This window comes from Prunus persica, chromosome G5 (genome assembly GCF_000346465.2).
Source record: "Prunus persica cultivar Lovell chromosome G5, Prunus_persica_NCBIv2, whole genome shotgun sequence".
NCBI lineage: Eukaryota > Viridiplantae > Streptophyta > Magnoliopsida > Rosales > Rosaceae > Prunus > Prunus persica.
Window position 1 is genome coordinate 15,523,407 of NC_034013.1, and position 19,784 is coordinate 15,543,190.

General features: G+C 37.6%; 5 protein-coding genes and 1 long non-coding RNA gene across 6 annotated transcripts; 2 read left to right on the forward strand and 4 right to left on the reverse strand.

Moving 5' to 3' along the window:
- On the forward strand, positions 1,279–6,206 carry LOC18777312 (ABC transporter A family member 12). The gene is made up of 18 exons (XM_020564288.1): positions 1,279–1,464; positions 1,567–1,900; positions 2,035–2,114; positions 2,215–2,368; positions 2,669–2,788; positions 2,875–2,990; positions 3,085–3,243; positions 3,351–3,513; positions 3,599–3,724; positions 3,820–3,897; positions 3,980–4,335; positions 4,423–4,626; positions 4,708–4,817; positions 4,943–5,027; positions 5,153–5,281; positions 5,397–5,502; positions 5,612–5,700; positions 5,829–6,206. Exons 1-18 carry the CDS (start codon positions 1,387–1,389, stop codon positions 6,138–6,140), a joined length of 2,799 nt encoding a protein of 932 aa, XP_020419877.1. The 5' UTR covers positions 1,279–1,386; the 3' UTR covers positions 6,141–6,206.
- LOC18777531 (aldose 1-epimerase) lies at positions 7,476–10,358 on the forward strand. The gene is made up of 7 exons (XM_007210460.2): positions 7,476–7,915; positions 8,227–8,382; positions 8,801–8,894; positions 9,020–9,069; positions 9,163–9,286; positions 9,402–9,500; positions 9,595–10,358. The coding sequence occupies exons 2-7, from the start codon at positions 8,263–8,265 to the stop codon at positions 10,212–10,214; spliced, it is 1,107 nt and encodes a 368-aa protein (XP_007210522.2). The 5' UTR covers positions 7,476–7,915; positions 8,227–8,262; the 3' UTR covers positions 10,215–10,358.
- On the reverse strand, positions 11,607–12,674 carry LOC109949219. Its single transcript, XR_002271750.1, has 2 exons — positions 12,503–12,674; positions 11,607–12,087 (listed from the first exon to the last, which is right to left on the reverse strand). It is a non-coding gene; the product is annotated as an uncharacterized LOC109949219 (long non-coding RNA).
- LOC18777337 (E3 ubiquitin-protein ligase RNF6) lies at positions 13,383–14,039 on the reverse strand. The gene has a single exon (XM_020564782.1). It carries the CDS (start codon positions 14,037–14,039, stop codon positions 13,383–13,385), a length of 657 nt encoding a protein of 218 aa, XP_020420371.1.
- LOC18777038 (pentatricopeptide repeat-containing protein At1g08070, chloroplastic) lies at positions 14,451–16,154 on the reverse strand. The gene has a single exon (XM_007210704.2). It carries the CDS (start codon positions 16,152–16,154, stop codon positions 14,451–14,453), a length of 1,704 nt encoding a protein of 567 aa, XP_007210766.2.
- LOC18777575 (vacuolar protein sorting-associated protein 29) lies at positions 16,427–19,016 on the reverse strand. Its single transcript, XM_007209577.2, has 4 exons — positions 18,837–19,016; positions 18,486–18,660; positions 17,686–17,823; positions 16,427–16,923 (listed from the first exon to the last, which is right to left on the reverse strand). The coding sequence occupies exons 2-4, from the start codon at positions 18,615–18,617 to the stop codon at positions 16,621–16,623; spliced, it is 573 nt and encodes a 190-aa protein (XP_007209639.1). The 5' UTR covers positions 18,618–18,660; positions 18,837–19,016; the 3' UTR covers positions 16,427–16,620.

A 19,784-nucleotide genomic window follows, 5' to 3' on the forward strand; every position in this document is an offset into this window, starting at 1 on the left:
ACACGATTGGATCGAAATGCTCCTCCACGTGAGAGGTATGTGTTCAATAAGTAATGGCACGGTTGGACTGAAATGCTCCTTAGGGGCACATGTTTGATAAGTAATGGAGGAATTTATTAGAAATTGACGAGTGTCCTTGAATTGCTTGGAATTGACAACCATATAAATAAAATTGTTAAAATTAAAATTATAAGGACCAAGTATTAAAGGGGTAAAACTATAACAATCAAATGTGACTTTTTATCTTAACTTAAAAATATATATATATATATATATTCTTTGGAGATATCATAAAATAATTGATGCATGTAAGTCTCACAATGTATCAATTCCCTGAAGCGTCTAGTGCTCAAGAATTTAGTAGTGTGACATCTCCCCCTACAAACACAAGTGGTACAATTGCCGATTGCCATCTACAACTATGAACGGACACCTCTGGCTGGCTTTTCAGAGCTCAGTTAATAATGATTTTTATTAAAACCGACAATCAAAAGTCAGAATTACACTCTTGTTTTTTTTCTTGGACGAACAGAATTGCGTTCTTGTAAAATTTAAATACGACACATGTCACGTCGTGTAGGTAATAGTCATGTCAAAATAATTGCTTCCTGTCGAATAGAAAAGGCCAAAATTGCTTACATTTAACTGAAGAGCAATTCTTTGAGGGGCCAATACCCAAATAATGTACTTCTTCTCATTACATGATTTTATGTTTTCCTTTTCTTGTTTCAGAAACGAAATATCAAGACAAATATTTGGCTCATTTCATTTCCAATCATCCTGTGTTTATTGACTCTTGTCCTCAAAAGATTGTCGGACCAGATATGGGATGAACCCGCTGAGTGTGGCTGTAGTAAAGAGGCAGGGTGTTACTATGAAGATGCTTTCAATGGAGGTATCCGTTGTGCGTTTCCTAACCCTCCAGAATGGCCTCCATTGTTTCAAATACCTGCTCCCGAATATCGCTCTGTGAGAAGTGAGGTTGTTCCTCTCACAGATTTGCCAAATGGTGTGAAATTTTTAAGGCATCAAAGAGAAGCTGATCATTTAGCCATTGATATACTGAGTGGGCTCCATGCCTCAATTAATGATTTGAGTGGGATTTATTTGTGATGGTTAAGACAGTCAAATGCAACAAATCAGGCATTGGCTGAGGACTTGCTAAATTTAAGTTTTAACGAACAATGTTAATTAAAAGAGTGGCATACAAAACTCTTGTCTTCTTTTCTTATTTTTTTCCCAGAGAAGTGCATTTGGGGACACGAAGTGTCTAATTTCTGTTGAAGGTTTTCAACTTTGACGCCCTATTTAGTTACAAGTCTACGCTACCACTTCCATATTGATTTTGGGTTTCTTGGTTATCAAGTCAAAGCGCTTCGGACATCAATGGCGGATGTTGCTGGTCGCCCTGCCAATTTTTGGCTTCAGTCCAATGCTTTGCTCAGGAAAAACTTAACCTTTCAGGTTCTCCAGCAACCAATTAATTAATTTAATTATTCAATTTAGCTCCTGAGTTATGACAAAGTATCAACTTAATTAATTTAATTGTCGATGATGATTTTGCAGAAACGAAGGATGTGTGCCAATATAGCCCTGATTTTAATACCAGCCTTCTTCTGCTCGCTCTTTGCTTTCTTCCAAATCGTTGTGGATGTGTACACGAACAAACCTAATACGAAATGCGGATCGGATCTAGCAGACATCGGGCATTTTGACGATTCATGTCCAATTCCTAAGCCTCCAGAATGGCCTGCCCTGTTAAAAATACCAAAGAATGATTTTCGTGCAGTGAGAAGTGATTTCTTGTCGTTCAAAGACTTGCCAGATGAGTCATGCAGGAAGAAGGGCTCATGTCCTGTCACAATCCTCATGACTGGAACTAATCATTCTTTAGCACAAAGTATTATTTCTTCTCTACATTTTGACATGTTGGTTATTTAATTAACGGCGGAAACGCAAAGCTGGGATAATAGTAGGTGCTTCTTGTATTATTATCGAACGTCTAACTAACATTAATATGTGCACATTTGTTAGCATTGGCTTCGAGCATGTTTTCCGGGTCTTTCCCGGTGAATTCCTCCGGTAATCTTACTGATTGGGCTAAAACTGTCATGGTAAGTTGTCATTTTTCTTCCATTTGGTTTTCATTCTTCTCTTTTTTCAATGTGATTAAATAATATTAATTACGTTTTACGATTGTAATAAAATATGCAGGGTACAGAGTCCCCACTTCAGTCATCCTATATGTTTGATCCTGCGTTCACTTCGCCGGATCCAACTCCCATCTCTAATCTGCAGCGTCAATGCCCTCCCCAGTTATCTACATCATCTGCTACACTTCGGGTATCAACCACCCCAATAAAAAAAGGTACTTCTATTTTTATTTTTATAGTTAAACCCTATATTTGTATAATGTACGGTTTCTCTCTGTCTCTATATATGTGTACAAATACATACACATGCGTGTATTGTATACTCTCTGTATATAATGTACGTGGACATTGTGGATATTCGCAGCTGTTGATTGTGTTGACCATACGATAAAGGCAACTCGATGAATGATATCAGTTTTGTTAATTGTGTGTGCAAGCAAAGGTTCACCTTTAACTTTAGTTGCATATATGCAACATACTAAGTTCAAGTTTAACGGTGTTTGTCTTGAATGTAGAGGTTACGTGTGTTCAAGCCCTGTATTTGTGGCGCAATAGTTCTTCTGAGATAAACAATGAGCTATACAAGGGTTACATGAAGGGGAATTCAGAGAAGAAGATTAATGAGATACTTTCAGGTTCATTATATCTACTACTTTGATTTATATATGGCTTTAATTAATAATGTTTGATATATGTGATGAATAGGGTATCATTCTTGCAGCTTATGATTTCTCAAACTCAAATGCAAAGACTTATAATGTGACCTTATGGTACAATTCGACCACCCAAGCTGTCGGTGCTAGAGCTTTGTTGCGACTACCACGCACCGTGAACATGGTATTTACATACATACATACATACATACATACATGCATACCTACATATGTACCTTCATTTTAACTTGTCCAGATTGTTTTATATGTTTTCACAGGCAACAAATGCCTACCTTCAGTCTTTGAAGGGGCCTAAAACCAAAATCATGTTTGATTTTGTCAAAGAAATGCCCAAGTCTCGAAGTGTAAATAAGATGGATTTTGCCTCTCTTGCTGGCACAATCTTCTTTACATGGATCGTTTTACAACTGTTCCCAGTAAGATTGTTGTTATTAATTCATGATCCCATATTAAACCTTAATTGTAAGTCTATTTTGCTAAGTTATATTAATCTTCTTTCCGATTTTTCTAACTTGTGGTGTAGGTTGTGTTGACTGCAATAGTTTATGAGAAGGAACAAAGACTGAGAATCATGATGAAAATGCATGGCCTCGGTGACGGGCCTTATTGGATGATTTCGTATGTGTATTTTCTCACAATATCTGCACTCTACATGCTGTGTTTTATTGGATTTGGCTCACTTCTAGGTACATATATAGTATTTTGGTAAAGGCTAGCTTTATTTAATTTGAGTTAATGCTTTAATTGACCAACTTAATTACATTCATGAAGGGTTAAGTTATTTCACTCAAAATGACTACTCCATCCAGTTTGTGTTCTTCTTCATCTACATAAACTTGCAAATAGCCCTGGCTTTTCTACTAGCTTCAGTGTTTTCAGACACCAGGACTGCTACAGGTTTGATGTTAGTTTTAGCTACTTTTATTATCTTATGAGATGACTTTGATGATTGAGATTCTTAATTTCCATGATTGATTTGATGAATATCACAGTTGTGGCTTACATTTTTGTCTTCGGAAGCGGGCTTCTTGGAGCCTTTTTTTTCGAACACCTTATCAAAGATGCATCTAGTAAGTGTAACAAGTGGAGATTAATATTTGTGTTTGATTATTACAAATGAAGTTGTTTTGCGTTAATTAATGTATTTTGTAGGAAGCTTGCTGGTTTTTCTGGAGCTCTATCCCGGCTTTTCTCTATATCGCGGGCTATATGAGTTGGGGCAATATGCCATTGAAGCCAAAGCCTTGGGGACTCGTGGGATGACATGGGAAAATTTGAATGATAGCTACAATGGGATGAGAGATGTGATGGTTATCATGGGGTTTGAGTGGCTTGGGCTGCTTCTTCTTGCATATTACATAGATCAAGTTGTGACATGTGGAAAAGGTCCTCTATTTTTCTTGCAAAACTCTAGGAACAAGAACCCCTCAACTCTTAGGATGCCTACCTTGCAGAGGCAAGGATCTAAGGATTTTGGTGACATGGACAAACCTGATATTAGTAATGAGGTAACTCAATTTTTGTCTACATTGTGCTATGCCAGATAAATATAATATACGCTGAGATTTTAATACTTCAACTTGCTTAATTTGCAGAGAGAAAAGGTTGAGAAGCTGCTCCAAGATCCAAATGATAAAAGCCATGTTGTCATCTGTGACAATGTCAAAAAGGTATATCCAGGAAGAGATGGAAACCCTGAGAAATTTGCAGTGAGAGGGTTGTCTCTTGCTTTGCTTAGAGGGGAATGCTTTGGTATGCTTGGTCCCAGTGGTGCAGGGAAGACCTCTTTTATTGAAATGGTACACTCTGAATCTTTGATTGGCTGATACAGTTTCTTCGGAACATCATATGGTAATGACTGATACAGACTCTTTCCACAGATGATTGGTCTCACAAAGCCTACCTTTGGAACATCATATGTCAATGGCCTGGATATTGTAACTCAAATGAATGAAATATATACCTGCATGGGAGTTTGTCCACAATATGAGTAAGCTATAGATATAATTCTTGCCTGATGTATCTAGGAAGCGGAGTTTTCCCTTCTCTTTTTGTTGGTTCTTTCTTTCAGATCTTATAATCTAATTAGTTTCATGCTTTCCGGACAAATTTTAGCCTGCTATGGGAAACCCTGACAGGAAGGGAGCACCTACTGTTTTATGGCAGACTTAAGAACCTCAAAGGTTCTGTCTTAACGAATGTAAGTCAGTTCATACATGTTCTTTTGTCAATTAGTCAATACATACATGTTCTCTTCTCATATGTGTTTGTGAGTGAATAAGAGCTTTGTTTTTCCTATTTCCTGTCCCAATTTTGTTGATAAAGGCAGTGGAAGAATCATTGAAGAATCTGAATCTATTTCATGGTGGGGTAGCTGACAAACAAGCAGGGCAGTATAGTGGAGGTATGAAGAGAAGGCTTAGCGTCGCAATTTCACTGATAGGGAATCCCATAGTATGTCTTGATCTCTGTCAAAGCTACTTAATCTGGCTATATGTATTGGTTTAACTTCCTAGAAAAGTCTGCTGCTATTTGTTGCATTTCTCTAAGTGTTACTTATTCAATGTAGGCTGTTTACATGGATGAGCCAAGTACTGGACTTGATCCAGCTTCAAGAAACACTCTATGGAATGTTATCAAGCTTGCAAAACAAGACCGTGTCATCATCCTAACCAGTTCTCTCTCTCTCTCTCTCTCTCTCTCTCTCTCTCTCTTAAGTAATAAGCTTGATCAGTTACTTCTTTATAAGTTCACTTACAAAGCAATGCCTGCTTATATCTTCAGCACATTCAATGGAAGAGGCAGAGTTCCTTTGTGACCGATTAGGAATTTTCGTAGACGGTAGAATGCAGTGCATAGGAAACCCAAAAGAGGTAAGACTAGACTAAACTACTAAATCCAATTTCCCAAATCATCTAAAAAATTTGGGACTAGCTAAGGCTTAATTTACTGGTTTAGTTGCAACTTTATTAAGTTAACCCCTTGATTAATCTACATGCAGCTAAGGGGCAGATATGGAGGATCATATGTGTTTCAAATGACAACAAATTCAGATCATGAGCAAGAAGTAGAGGACATGGTAATGAACCTTTCACCAAATGCAAACAGAGTATACTTACTGGCAGGCACACAGAAGTTTGAGCTGCCCAAAAATGAGGTCAGAATTGCAGATGTGTTCCAAACCATTGAGCATGCAAAGACTAGATTCACAGTCTATGCTTGGGGGCTGGCTGACACTACATTGGAGGATGTGTTTATCAAGGTTGCAAGTGCACCAAGGAAAATCGAATCAAACGTTTTAAATACAGATTAGTGTCGGATTAATATACGAGTTTACGGTTTAATTAATTTTCACTAATTTGTGACATATTGATTTTTGTAAATGTGTTTTCTCATGTCCCTTGTTGTTGGTTTAGTTTAATATAGCATGTAAACTTTCCATACCAAATAAATTTCACACATATTATATTTGGTAGTTTAATGATTGATATTAATTCAAATTCATAAATTTTTAGCTTTCAAATTAAGTCAAATATAGCAACGACATATTGCTAAATTGAAATCCAGTTTGTTTCGAAATTTACTCTTCTCTCTTCAACCATCCATATTCTACTGCATCCAAGCAGCCATTGTACCTAAAGTTCAAAAACTGATTTGCTATCACGTCAAACTCAACGAGTGATAAAACCATAGTTTTAACTTTTTTATAAGAACCATAGACAACTAGTGTGGGAAAATGCTTGCAATCCTATTCGAATCAATTTTGGCTATTAGGTGTTGCAATCCTATTTTCCCAGTGTTCCGAAGCCAACAGAAAGGGTTAAATGGCATTCATATGATCACTTGCCAAAAACTAGAGCTTTACCATTAGCCATGAATGTTACATTTTTACTTTATTATTATTATTATAATTTTGTTACATGGTGGGGCAAGCCCCAGAAGCAAAGAAAAACGAACGAAGAACACTTCGAGGCAAAGCTCGACTTAGTCTATCATCATCCAAAATATGCTCAAGAGAAGAAGGCACAACAAAAACTATGCAAACCGAAAGATAAATTGTGCAGCAGCAAGGTGATCAGCAGCACGATTCTGCTCTCTGTAGTCTGTACACAAGCGATATAACCAACCCTTTCCGAGAAACTCTTTACAACCATTAATTAAACTGAAAAGGGGATGTGAGTCCACAACGTCATGTGTGAGCATATGAATCACAGCTTGAGAGTCACATTCAATCTTAAGTAATTTGCAGCCTTCATTCCATGCAAGGTGTAACCCATGGAAAAGGCCCCATAACTCAGCTTCCATTACAGTACCAGAATCCCCAGGCCAAAGGACGGTTTCCAGTTTAGGCGGTATGTGCAATTTCCATATAAAATCCCCAGGCCAAGGTTCAAGCTCATCATCATCAAATAAAGAAAGATAAGCTGATTTGACAGAGAAATTGCGAGGAGGAGTGAGACCCCAAATACATTTATCAGCACCACTAGACACCGAGCCATCATGGATATTAAAGATTTTCTCAATAATCTCATGTATACTATTTATTAAAAAACGGATCCCAGTATGTATATATATACAAGTATAGCCGCTTATATATACTATTTATTTATATATAAAAAATTTAAAATACCCGAGTGACGCCGTGCGGCTATACTATTATGAAAAAACAAAATACCGAGTATAGCCGGGCGGCTATACTAATTTATTCCGAAAAAAAAGTCTACCTAGCGCCTAGGCGCCTACGTGTGAAATTAAGTACAGCCGCCCGGCTATACTATTTTTAAAAAAAAAGCTAAGTATAGCCAGGCGGCTATACTATAAGAAAAAATAAAAATATACCCGAGAGAATAGGTGCGTATGCAACAAGTATAGCCGCGCGGCTATACTATTAAAAAAAAATAAAAATATACCCGAGAGTATCCCTGGATGCTAACAGATCAGCCCAAAAAAAATCAAACTGTACGCCAACAAAAACTATCGTTTCCTTCCCCTTCCTTTCATGGCTGGCTGTGCATCCATCTGGTCTTTCCCGGTAACTTGTGCAGGATCAGCTGTGCAAGAGGAAAAAAAAAAGAAAGATGAGTTCAGGTAATAAAATCCCTGGATCCTAACAAATCAGTCCTAAAAAAAATCTAACTGTACGCCAACAAAACCTATTGTTTCCTTCCCCTTCCTTTCTTGGTTGGCTGTGCATCCATCTGGTTTTTCCCGGTAACTTCTGCAGGATCCGCTGTCCAAAACAGTATTTTGGAAAAAACAAAAATACCAGAACATAGCCGCGCGCGGCTATTTTATTTATAAAAAAAGAAAGAAATACCGGAGTATAGCCGCTCGGCGTAATTTACTACTGGTTTAGTTGCAACTTTATTAAGTTAACCCCTTGATTAATCTACGTGCAGCCAAGGGGCAGATATGGAGGATCATATGAGTGTCAAATGACAACAAATTCAGATCATGAGCAAAAAGTAGAGGACATGGTAATGAACCTTTCACCAAATGCAAACAGAGTATACTTACTGGCAGGCACACACAAGTTTGAGCTGCCCAAAGATGAGGTCAGAATTGCAGATTTTTTTTTCCCTCTATAAATGTAGAATTTCCAAACCAAATAAATTTCCCACATATTATTTTTGGTAGTTTAATGATTGATATTAATTCAAATTCATAAATTTTAAATTTCAAATTAAATCAAATATAACAACGACATATTGCTAAATTAAAATCCAGTTTGTTTCGAAATTTACTCTTATCTCCCCATCTCCAACAAACGTATAATCATACCCTTATCCGCTATCAGCAATAATCTTATCTCAATCTTGATTATCTTCTATATATAATTCATCACATTCAAGCATTTTGATGGTGGTAGAGGGTTTATTGTTAGCCTACAATACAATGCCTAAGATATCTATCATGTTTTGGTGTTTTCTCTTGCTGCCATTGGTTTTTTATTGTTCTGAGGCAAATCAAAAGGTTGGAATTTATGAATTGAAGAAGGGAGATTTCTCTGTGAAGCTGACTAATTATGGTGCAACTGTGCTCTCTGTTGTTCTCCCTGATAAGAACGGTATGTGGGATTGTGACTGCCCAAGTTTTCAATAGTTCTATTTGGTGTTCAAATTTTGCATTCCATGTTTTATAAAATCTGCATCTTATGTTCTCATTTGTATGATTTCTCTCATCTTATTTCAGGGAAACTAGACGACGTTGTTCTTGCTTTCGAATCACTTAAAGACTACTCGGTCAGTTCATAAATATGTTTTATCTTCTTCGTGTTTAGATCAAATTAGAATGATTGCCATTGAATGTTAATTGAGTGGTTGCAAGTATTCCAGAATGATTCAGTCTACTTTGGAGCCATTGTTGGACGTGTTGCCAATAGAATTGGAAGTGCTCAATTTAGTTTAAATGGTGTTCACTACAAGTTGGTTGCAAATGAAGGAAAGAACACTCTTCATGGTATGTTCATGATCATTTCATGTTACCTAATCTAAATTTCCAGGACTAATGTTCTGCTAGGAATTTGATTTAAATATTTGATATATAACAGAATTTGCTTGTGATTATATGTCAGGTGGCCTTAAAGGATTCAGTGATGTTGTGTGGACAGTAAAAAGTTACATCGAAGATAGTCACATAACATTCACCTATAACAGCTTGGATGGTGAACAAGGTAAAACTTGGACAAGAATTAAGAATGACTGTGGATGTGACTAATGTAGATTGTGCAACACTAACAACGAAATCGCTGCTAATTGTTAATGCAGGCTTTCCTGGTGATCTTGTTGTATCAGTAACATACATGCTTGTTGAGACAAATAAATTAGCTATTAAAATGGAAGCCAAAGCTCTTAACAAGGCCACTCCAGTGAACTTAGCCCACCACACCTACTGGAATCTCCGTGGCCACAACAGCGGTGACATCCTCTCGCACCATCTCCAGCTTTTCGGATCCAACATCACACCCGTTAATGACCAACTCATTCCCACTGGTGAAATTGCCCCTGTGAAAGGAACACCCTATGATTTCCTTGAGCCCCAAGAAATTGGTAGCAAGATAAATGAGTTGCCTGATGGGTACGACATCAACTATGTGCTAGACCCTTCAAGTTACAAGCATTTGAGGAAGGCAGTAGTGTTGCGTGACAGTGTGTCGGGCCGAAAATTGGAATTGTGGACTAACATGCCAGGGTTGCAGTTCTATACAAGTAACAAGTTGGACAATGTGAAGGGAAAAGATGGATTTGTATACGAAAAACATGCTGCAGTCTGCTTGGAGACACAGGGGTTCCCAGATGCTGTGAACCACCCAAATTTCCCTTCACAAATTGTGAAACCAGGAGAGACTTATTTGCATGTTATGGTTTACAGATTTACTGCTGCCTAGAGCATTTTACATGGTTAACAGATTAATTTGCATCTTTCATGTTTATTGCTTCTAGTAGTGCTCTTATATATATAGCTGGGGATTGTGCAGAGAAACATGCCCACTATGTTTGCTTAATTCAATGCAATTATATAAATAATTTTATCATGCCATGATGGTTCTTCTCATGCATATGCTTATATTATTATGAAAGGACTAAATTTTAAAACCTATAACAAAAATCAAAGGAAACCTGAATCAAATTTAGAACCGTAAAAGCTATAACAATAAGAGCTCTTACGATTGTCATTTTGATTGTCATTTATTTCAATTTTGGGTTGTATTCATGCAATGAAGTTTATTGCAGATTCTACGTCACTTTTAGAATGTCCACGCATAATTTAAGGGGGGGAAAACAAACTTCTATACGAAATCAGAGAGAAAAAACACAGTTTTCAGTTAATAGGTGACACTTCTGTTCTTGGGCGACGGTTTTTGATCTGTTGCAGCGGTTTTTGTACTTTTACTGACGATTTAAATGCCTCCTTTACTGAAAAAGTATTTAGAAGCGGTAAAAACCGTCGCTAGCCGTCTCTATTTCTATTTGTATTGAGGATCAAGAAAACCGCCGCTAAAAGTCCGTAGACTAATTTAAGCTTCTCCTCACCAAATCCGGAGGTGCAGAAGAGAAAATAAAAACCGTAAAAAACCTCCTTTTCATTCTCTTTATATTCTCTTTATATTTATGTACAAATTACATGAAAACAATATTAAATGTGTACGTCCAAATTATTACTGGGATACATGAAAAAGACCCAATTTCTTAATCAAACTATGAGATGGGAAAATAAAAGTATTCAGTGCAAGTTTCTCACACCGCTCCTTTGTAAATGTGATCCCTATTCCTCTACTACATGCTAGCAACTTCTTGCTTGCAACATTGCCTAATCCTTCATTGCTTGTAACATTGGGTGATCCTGAGACTGCTACCTCTAAACATCCCCTGTGCATCTTCAACCATTTATATGCTACAAACTGCATCCAAGCAGCCATTGCACCTAAAGTTCACAACATTAGATGGAAAATAAAAAAACTGATTGACTATCACGTCAAACTGAATAAGTGATAGAACCAAAGTTTAAATTTTCGCCCATAGACAACTTTTTTTTATGATAAACCATAGACAAATTTTCGACATCAATGTCACGCCTATCAAATATTACAGGTCGAAAGGAAAATTGCTCTACAAAATTTCCCTTCCCCATCATGGCAAACATGTTGAAACCTCAGTTTCAAATAACAGTTAACGCAAACTTTACCAAAGTATATTTCTAACCATAGCCCATCAATTTTGTCCCCAAGATTTAACTTTGTTATGCGGCGATGACAATTAACGAAAATGTTGGGAAAGGATTCAATGAAAAACAACTATAAATTTGTAAAGGAGTTTCTGTCTGTGCACCCATGAGGTCAGTGTTCATAAGCACAACAGCTGACTCAATAAGCCAAGCTTTGTTCAGGTAACATTAAGTACACTAATAGAACATTATGCTGCATGTGATGCTTGCAACAAATTTAGGTCTACACTGACAACTGAAAGTCATTGGAAAATAATATTAAGAATAACCACAAAACAGAGCTGATACCTTTGACCATGTTCCTATGTTCCCAGTGTTACGAAGTAATTCATGTAAATGCCAAAAGAAAGGGTTAAATGGCATTCATATGATTACATGCCAAAAAATTGAGCTTTACCATTAGCCATGAATGTTACATCTTTACTCTATGTGATCACACCTGACTTGCACAAAGAATAGATGGCTCTGAATACATGTCTTCATCATTCCTTCCCCAAATTCCTTAAGAATGGTTCACCTCAGAAACTCCCTCCAAACTATATTGACAGATCAAAAACTCAGTTACTAACTTCCCACAAGTCCAAATATATTTTACAATTCAACCATGCAAAACCTCATAATCAAACAAATTTTAATACCCACATTGACATATACGATTATGTATTCACTAAATATCAAAAACTTAATCACAAAGAAACATACTTTTTTCCTTACATTTCTAACGCTGGGTGAATTAGTTTCTTTACTATTGAAAATAAATAAATAAATAAAATTTGGGGGTTTTCAGCTGCTTCAAATTGCAAGTTAGGCCCATATCTAAAAGTCAATGCTTTACCAACCTGATATTTAAGAATCAAAGTCTTTCTATCTAATCTTTTGAAATTTCTCGCCAATTCTATGCCATAAGATGCTTATAATCGAAGTGGGAAATCAGAGAATTGGAAGACTTACCAAAGAAAGATTGGTGGGGTTGTGTTCGAATGGGATAAGGGTTGAAGAAAGTGTTTGAGCTCCAATTCGAGAGAAGTGACGACTGAGAAAGCCCAAAAATTTCCTCACAAGCTCGCCGCCGATCACATCTCGAGCAATCGAATCGGCCTCTGGCTATTGAATTTTTGGATCGTTGGATGTGGTTACCGTTAGTGTTCATATGAAAAGTCTATAATACCCTCAATGTTGTAAGTAAGCTGGTAGGGTAGACACGACATTTTATATTCTTCATATTTGTAAATAGACCCCACAGTCTGTTGGCGTGTAGTGAAAAAATAATTATCAAATGACCCCAAGCTTTCTTCTTTTGTTCTGTTATGTTCTTCCATTCCACCTTCCAACTCACTTGCAATGCAAACCAAACTAACTTAACCCATGTCGTCAACGAGATCTAGCCCAATAAAAAACGGCATTCACTTACATATCAGTATCTTTGGTCTTATTAGTGTGTGTGTGAGAGAAACCCCTCTCTCTTGTAATCAAGCCAAAGCCCAAGTCAGATATTCAGGTAGGACATTCTGTCATTAACCCAACAAGAGGAAAATTGTACCAACCATGCACCAAATTGGCTGGTACAAAAAAGTTTGCCATAAATTAATCATCACTGAAGAAGATGGCTGGTGGTACCTCCAGATTGCAAAATTTTGATACCAAACTCTTCACCAACAACTTGTACCCAAAAAAAGAGAAGAAATATAAATCAAGAAAAGAATATTATATATCTCAACAATGTAAACTTTTATACACATTCTTGATTCTACATCAAGAACTTGACCATTCTGCAAAGATTTTATAATCACAAGAACTATCAAAACAATGAAACAAAAATTACATAAATTTGTCATGAGAATTCGGCCGGCATCTCAAACCGACACAACGGACAGAGGTGACTCTTCTCCAGCCAGTTCACTATGCAACTCTCATGGTAGACATGAAAGCAAGGCATGCGAGTGGCTTCAGAACCGTTTACAATCTCTTCCAAACATATAACACAAGGCTTTGCACAGCCTTCAACTTTCACCTTCTCTAGCTCATCAATTGCTGACTTTCTTGCGCGCACCAACTGTAACACATGGTCAGAAATTTCGGGTTCGTCTTGGTCCTCCAAGAATGGTTCTTGTCCAACTGTAAGGGACACTAGTATCGGAATGGTGTTTCGGTTTGCGTTCTCAGGCTCACCGGCAATCTCACGAGCACGAGTAGAAATAGTGTGGATCATGAAGGGCTGAACATGATAGGGAACCAGTATCTGAGTAAGCATGTTGGATATCACAGACCAGGATGTTCTGCTCTCTGTTAAAAGGTGACATTGCTCCTTGAACTTATGGAAGTGTAAAGTAGACCTTGGAACTAGAGGGTAATCTTCTTCCCTTGTAAAGGAAGCAAAAATCTCAATCAAGAACTCGGGTTTTCTTGAGTAGAGAAAATTTTCTTCCCCAGGTTCGAAATTTTCTGATTGCCATACTTCACAACTCGAAAAGGCTCTGTAGCTTGACATCTTTGAAGAAGAAGCAGACAAAAATTACAAGGGCAAAGAAAGAAATAAGGGAAAACGCTCTCATATGGGGGCTATTGATTGCTAATGCCTAGTATTTATATTGTCTGTAAATTTTGCTAATTCAGTTCGAATTTGTATTGCAAAGCCTGTTGGTTTATGGATAGGAGTGACTTTGAAGTTAAGGATAAAACATGTTAATTAAATTTGATCGTTATGTCTGTGTCATACTTGAAAAAGGTTTACTGATTTATGTAGGAATAGGGTTGTCTTAAATTTGATTTTAGCTACTCAAATTCTGTAACTTCATTTTTCTAATAAAATTACATTAAAACGGAAACCCTAAACAAACCAACCTCATCCAAAAAAGTCAAAGTTATTAAATTTGAAATCAAAATAGTGCGTTCATTGGATTTACAATTCGATTGAACTGCTACCAGGATCTTGTTTTACGACTCCCTTCTCTTTCATCTCCTTTCTTATCTCTTTGACATTATCCCATTCGGCCACGGCGGCATACAAATTCGACAGCAGTCCATAGTCTCCGCTATTTTTAGGCCCTATGTCATGTAAATGGTTCATAATCTGACTCGCTAGACTAGCCTCTCCTTGGGCTTGACATGCCCCAAGCAGCATGCGCCATATTATTGTATCTGGTTTATCTGGCATGTTTTGAACAAACTCAAATGCCTCGCTTACCAATCCAGCTCTGCATAGGAGATCAACCATGCAACCGTAGTGCTCCATCCATGGTTTCATGTGAAAATCATTTATCATTGAATTAAAACACTTTCTCCCCTCGTCCACCATACCGGCGTGGCTGCAGGCAGATAATATGTTGAGGAAGACAATCCCATCTGGCTTAAAGCCCTCGTTTTGCATCTGAGAGAACTGAGCCAGAGCTAGCCTTCCAAGGCCGTGCATCGCTAGCCCTTGTATTATAGTAGTCCAAGACACTAACGACTTCTCCGGCATCCCATCAAAAATTTGACAAGCTTTCTTGATGTTCCCACGTTTGGCATGCATGTCCATCAGTGCATTTGACATGGCAATACTCCCTGTTCTAAATCCATTCCTCTCAATATAATGGTCAATCCACTCCCCGAGCTTGAAGCTTTGCAACTTGGAGGACATGGAAATAACACCAAAAATGGTAACCTCATCCGGTCTTATATTCTTAGCCACCATCTCTTCAAACAGAGCCAATGCCTCCTTCAGATAATTGTTCTCACTAAAACCATTGATCATAGAAGTCCAAGAAACCACATTTCTTATAGGCATCATCTGGAATACCCGACTAGCATTTGATAAAAACACACATTTTGAATACATGCTAACCAAAGCATTGTAAACAAAAACATCATGATTATCAAGAAGGTGTCCTCTAATCGCATAGCCATGAACTGCCTTCCCTTGCCTCAAGGCCTGCAAAGATGAGCAAGCAGAAAGCAAGCTAACAACACTTAATCCATTTAGTCTCAAACCGTCACTGGCCATGGCACTGGCTACTGCAAGTGCCTTATAAGGGAAATTGTGCCGAGCATATGCTGCAACAATAGAATTCCACATAATTAAGTCCCTCTGAGGCGTTTCATCAAATACTTGTTGCATATATCTAAGCTCACCAAAAACACCATACATATTCAGAAGGGCAGTTTGAATTATGATCTCAGAGACAAAACCCAGTTTCAAAATGTGGTTATGTAACTGTTTCCCTTCAAGAACTATTGGCATAAGCCGGCATGCCTTAATAGCAAACTGCAGGGTATAACTATCCACCTCCAGACCCTTTCTTCTCACATGGGAATAAACCAAAAGCGCTTCTTTTGGACGATTTCCGGCCAAATAACCTCTGATAATGGTGTTCCAGGTGTAGGTATCGAGACCGTCTACTCGGTCGGCGATCAAATGGGCAGTGAAATTTGTGGCGGGGAGGGCAAATAAGGCAAAAGATGAAACAAGTTTGCTTGCTATTGGAAGGTTGTGAACGAGGCCTGTAGTAATTATACGTGCATGGATTTGATGGAGTTGGTCTCTGTGTTTGCATTTTTGCAAGAGCGAAGTTATATCTTGAAATGGGTTATGCTTTAATTTGACGATGGATGGTTTGGTAGACATAAGATTTGAGTTTCAAGTCTTGAAATGGGTTATGATTTAACAGGCCTTGGGAAAACAAAAAAATACAGGGACCCTTCTACTTTAAGTAGTTAAGTTTCAAGTCGTCCTCTGTTAGCAGTTAAGCAACACTACTCTCTCTCTCTCTCTCTCTCTCTCTCTCTCTCCTTCCTTTTAAATGAAGTCATATTGCGCAAATGAATTTTTAAGTTTGAAGGATGTTTTGCATCCTGCAAAAGGGTCTGGCATACGATCTAATAAAAGTCCCCGACATATGTAAGAGTCAAGCATATTATAAATTGATCAAACCTTTGGAAAGGGCAACATGAAATAACACTCCTATGGTCAATCACTATAAAGCCATAATTTTCACCATTGACACAAATACAAAGATAATGGCAATCCATCACTAACAGAAAAGATTGAGGAATTCCGAAGTCTCTGAATAAACAGTGCACGCAATTTGAGTTCAATGAGCAGAGTGAGCGGCAGTTGTCTTCTTGAAATCAATCTTGTCAACCTTAACCTCCCCGTCAATGAGTTCATACACGTAGACAACGACACGAAGGCCATCAATGTCCATGAGGACAAAGCTTGGGTTGACATCATAGGTGATGCTGCTAAAGGCGCCGCTGGCAGACCCTGGGTTTATGACAACACCTCCTTCATGTTTGTAGGCTGTGAACTGATGGGTGTGACCTGTCACAAGGATATCTACGTCCAACTGCCTTTGAAGCATGGCTAGTGAGTCTAGGTCCCCCCATGGAATAACCTACATAACATCAAAGCCAATTAGGATTTCATGATCACTGCCTGAAATATGGTCAGATAAAAGGACAAAGCAAATCCTTGAGATAAATTTCTCTCGTCACCATCAAATTTAAAATGAATGAGATATGCCAAACATAAACACTGTTACGGTACCACATCTAATTACCTCATTCCAAATAACAGCATTTTAGAACTACTTACACTCATTACAAAGCAGCAATCATTCTCTTGGATAGAGGTACTGATTTACTCAAAGTCTTTCAGGAGCAAAAATTTCATTTGCTGCTCTTAAAAGGAATTTTTCTAGATCAAATAAACTGATGAACTAATGCAAATTATTATTGGTCTCTTCCCAAGAATTACTGGACATGTTTCAAGTATTATTTATTCTTATGCGCTAAAAAAAAAAAAAGTATTCCTCCTAGTCTTTTTTCCCACTGTCTTCTCATTTTTTGCCTAAAAGTGCAAGAAAGAGTAATCTGCTTTATGTTGAAGGCATTGTAGAACGAGGAGAATCTAAAAATGGGGCACATGATGAATTGACATCATAAGCTTATTATAATAGTAACTGAGGGTAAGGAACTCGTAAACCAGCATAAGTATTTGATCCAAACAACCAGAATATTACTTGGTGTAGATTATTTAAACAGGGCAAGATCATCTGCTTATTGACAGGTCAATCCAAATTCTTAAGATACTAAAACATACTTACTTGCTCACCCATACATATAGAAATATGTGAAGAGATAAAGGGGAAGCAAACCTGGTGGCCATGGCACAACCCGAGCTTAAACTGACCAATAGTTAGCGTTTTGGTCTCTGGATATCTTGTCTCTTCATCATACTCACCTCGAGCAATATGCAAGTCGGGACAAAGGGTCTTCAAGTAGTCATGAACTTCCTGAAATCATTAGTAACAAATTTCTGAGAAGTAGCATAATGTACAGCCAAATTAATTTGTTAATTGAAAAACATATTTCTATAGTAGTGCTGCTACAAAAATTAAAGGTAAATCATTAGCAGTTGCATGAGCTGTTACAAAACTTGAGATTTGTCTAAGACCAGGCAGATAGGATGACACAAATATATGACATATTCGCAATATCTGCCAAAGTCTGTGCAAGAATCTAGCAAATGAATAAATTCCAACCAACTGTATAAATCAACCAAATGAATGTTCTATCCAAGAATCTAGCAATTCCAACAAGGTACATGCAGACATTACCCAATCAAGCGGTGGCTAAGTAGAAATTCATGGAATTCAGAATAAACTAATACATGGGTGGATATGCACCATCTCCCATAGTTGTATCAAATTGTCATTAGTTTGTTGAAATTATTCTTGATACAAGTCTATACAGCAACATGCACATAAGTTTGACAAGAACCCGGATAGGGAATGCCGTTCCTATATGTAAGATTTTATTTTCTGGGATACCAAACAAAGAAAAACACAGTAAAACTAACTCAAAGATTCTTTCGAAATGTAAATTAAGCTAGACCCAGTAAGGAAAACTGAGGGGAATCAATGAAGAACGGGCAGAAACATGAAAAGAAACATACTTTGATACAAAGATTTCCAGTGCAAATGATGTGCTGGATCTTGCCAGGAACAAGCATGGACTTGAACTTGGCAGGTAGATCAGGTGCCCTGTGGGGTATGTGTAAATCCCCCAAGGCCAACACCAACACCATCCTCACTCAGTCTCGCCAATAACTCAAAACACACTTCAGAAATCTGCGAAAAGACCCAAAAATAAATGAAAAATGAAAATGAATAGATTTACATATCAATCAAAGAGATTCTTATTCACATGAACTAATTAATCAGTGATTGCATCAATAATTGTAAAACAAATACAAACAACTATTTAAGAATGAAAAAAATGGGATTAAAGAGAGTTGAGATCGTACCAGAAGAATTTGATGATCTTTCACAAGCTTAAGGCATGGAAATTGCAAAACCCCCCTTCGTTATTGACGGGCACTGAATTTCTTCTTCTTTTTCTCCTTGGAGTAATGTTCTTTTTTGTCAACGAACGTCTAAAACCACACGACGTCGTTTCGAGCCATGGGGCAGGGAATTTTATAGTGGTCTGGCCTCACTCAAGTCCCCAACCCAATGAACATTTGTCTTGCGGTGTTGCAATAATGCTAATGGGCCACATTATGGACTGGACTGTTGCTTTGGGAGATAATGGGCTATTTATGTACAATGGAGTGTAGTTTTTTGTATTATTTTTTAGGATCAACTACGTATAAGCCTCGAATTTTCGGGATCATTTCATATTCATATCCAAACTTGTAAGATCGTACAAACGGGTACCTAAAATCACAAAAAACCAGCAAATTCACCCCTCTAGTAGTTACACATTAGTCAATCTATTATATATATGTTTACGTGGCAAAAAGAGGTTGTCACAGAGTTGAAGGGCTTTGTACACATTGAAGTAGGATCATTTGTGATGAAGAGTCCATCACAATTGAGGAACACAGTGAAATGCTAATGAGAAAAGAACGAGTCAAAGGTATGAGGATCTTTGGGTAATTGTGGGTTTAGGTTAGGTTGAAGCACTGACAGACTCAGCAAATGACAAGTGTGCTCAGAAAAAATTCAACCTAAAATCTTGTCAAACTCTCTCCTCATACCTTGGTTTCTTTAATGTTTTAACCCCCATATGGTCCTGTTTGAGCTTAAGTAAATCCACCCAAAAGAGCAAGAGTTCACAGTGGGTTGATAAGTTATTGCAAGGTTAGTGAAGTCCCAAAGCGGGGTTGATAAGCCCAAGGATGGCAGCCAAAGTCAAAGTCAGGACTTAAATCTCAAGTCCAAGTCGGAGTCTACATTCCTAGTCAGGATGG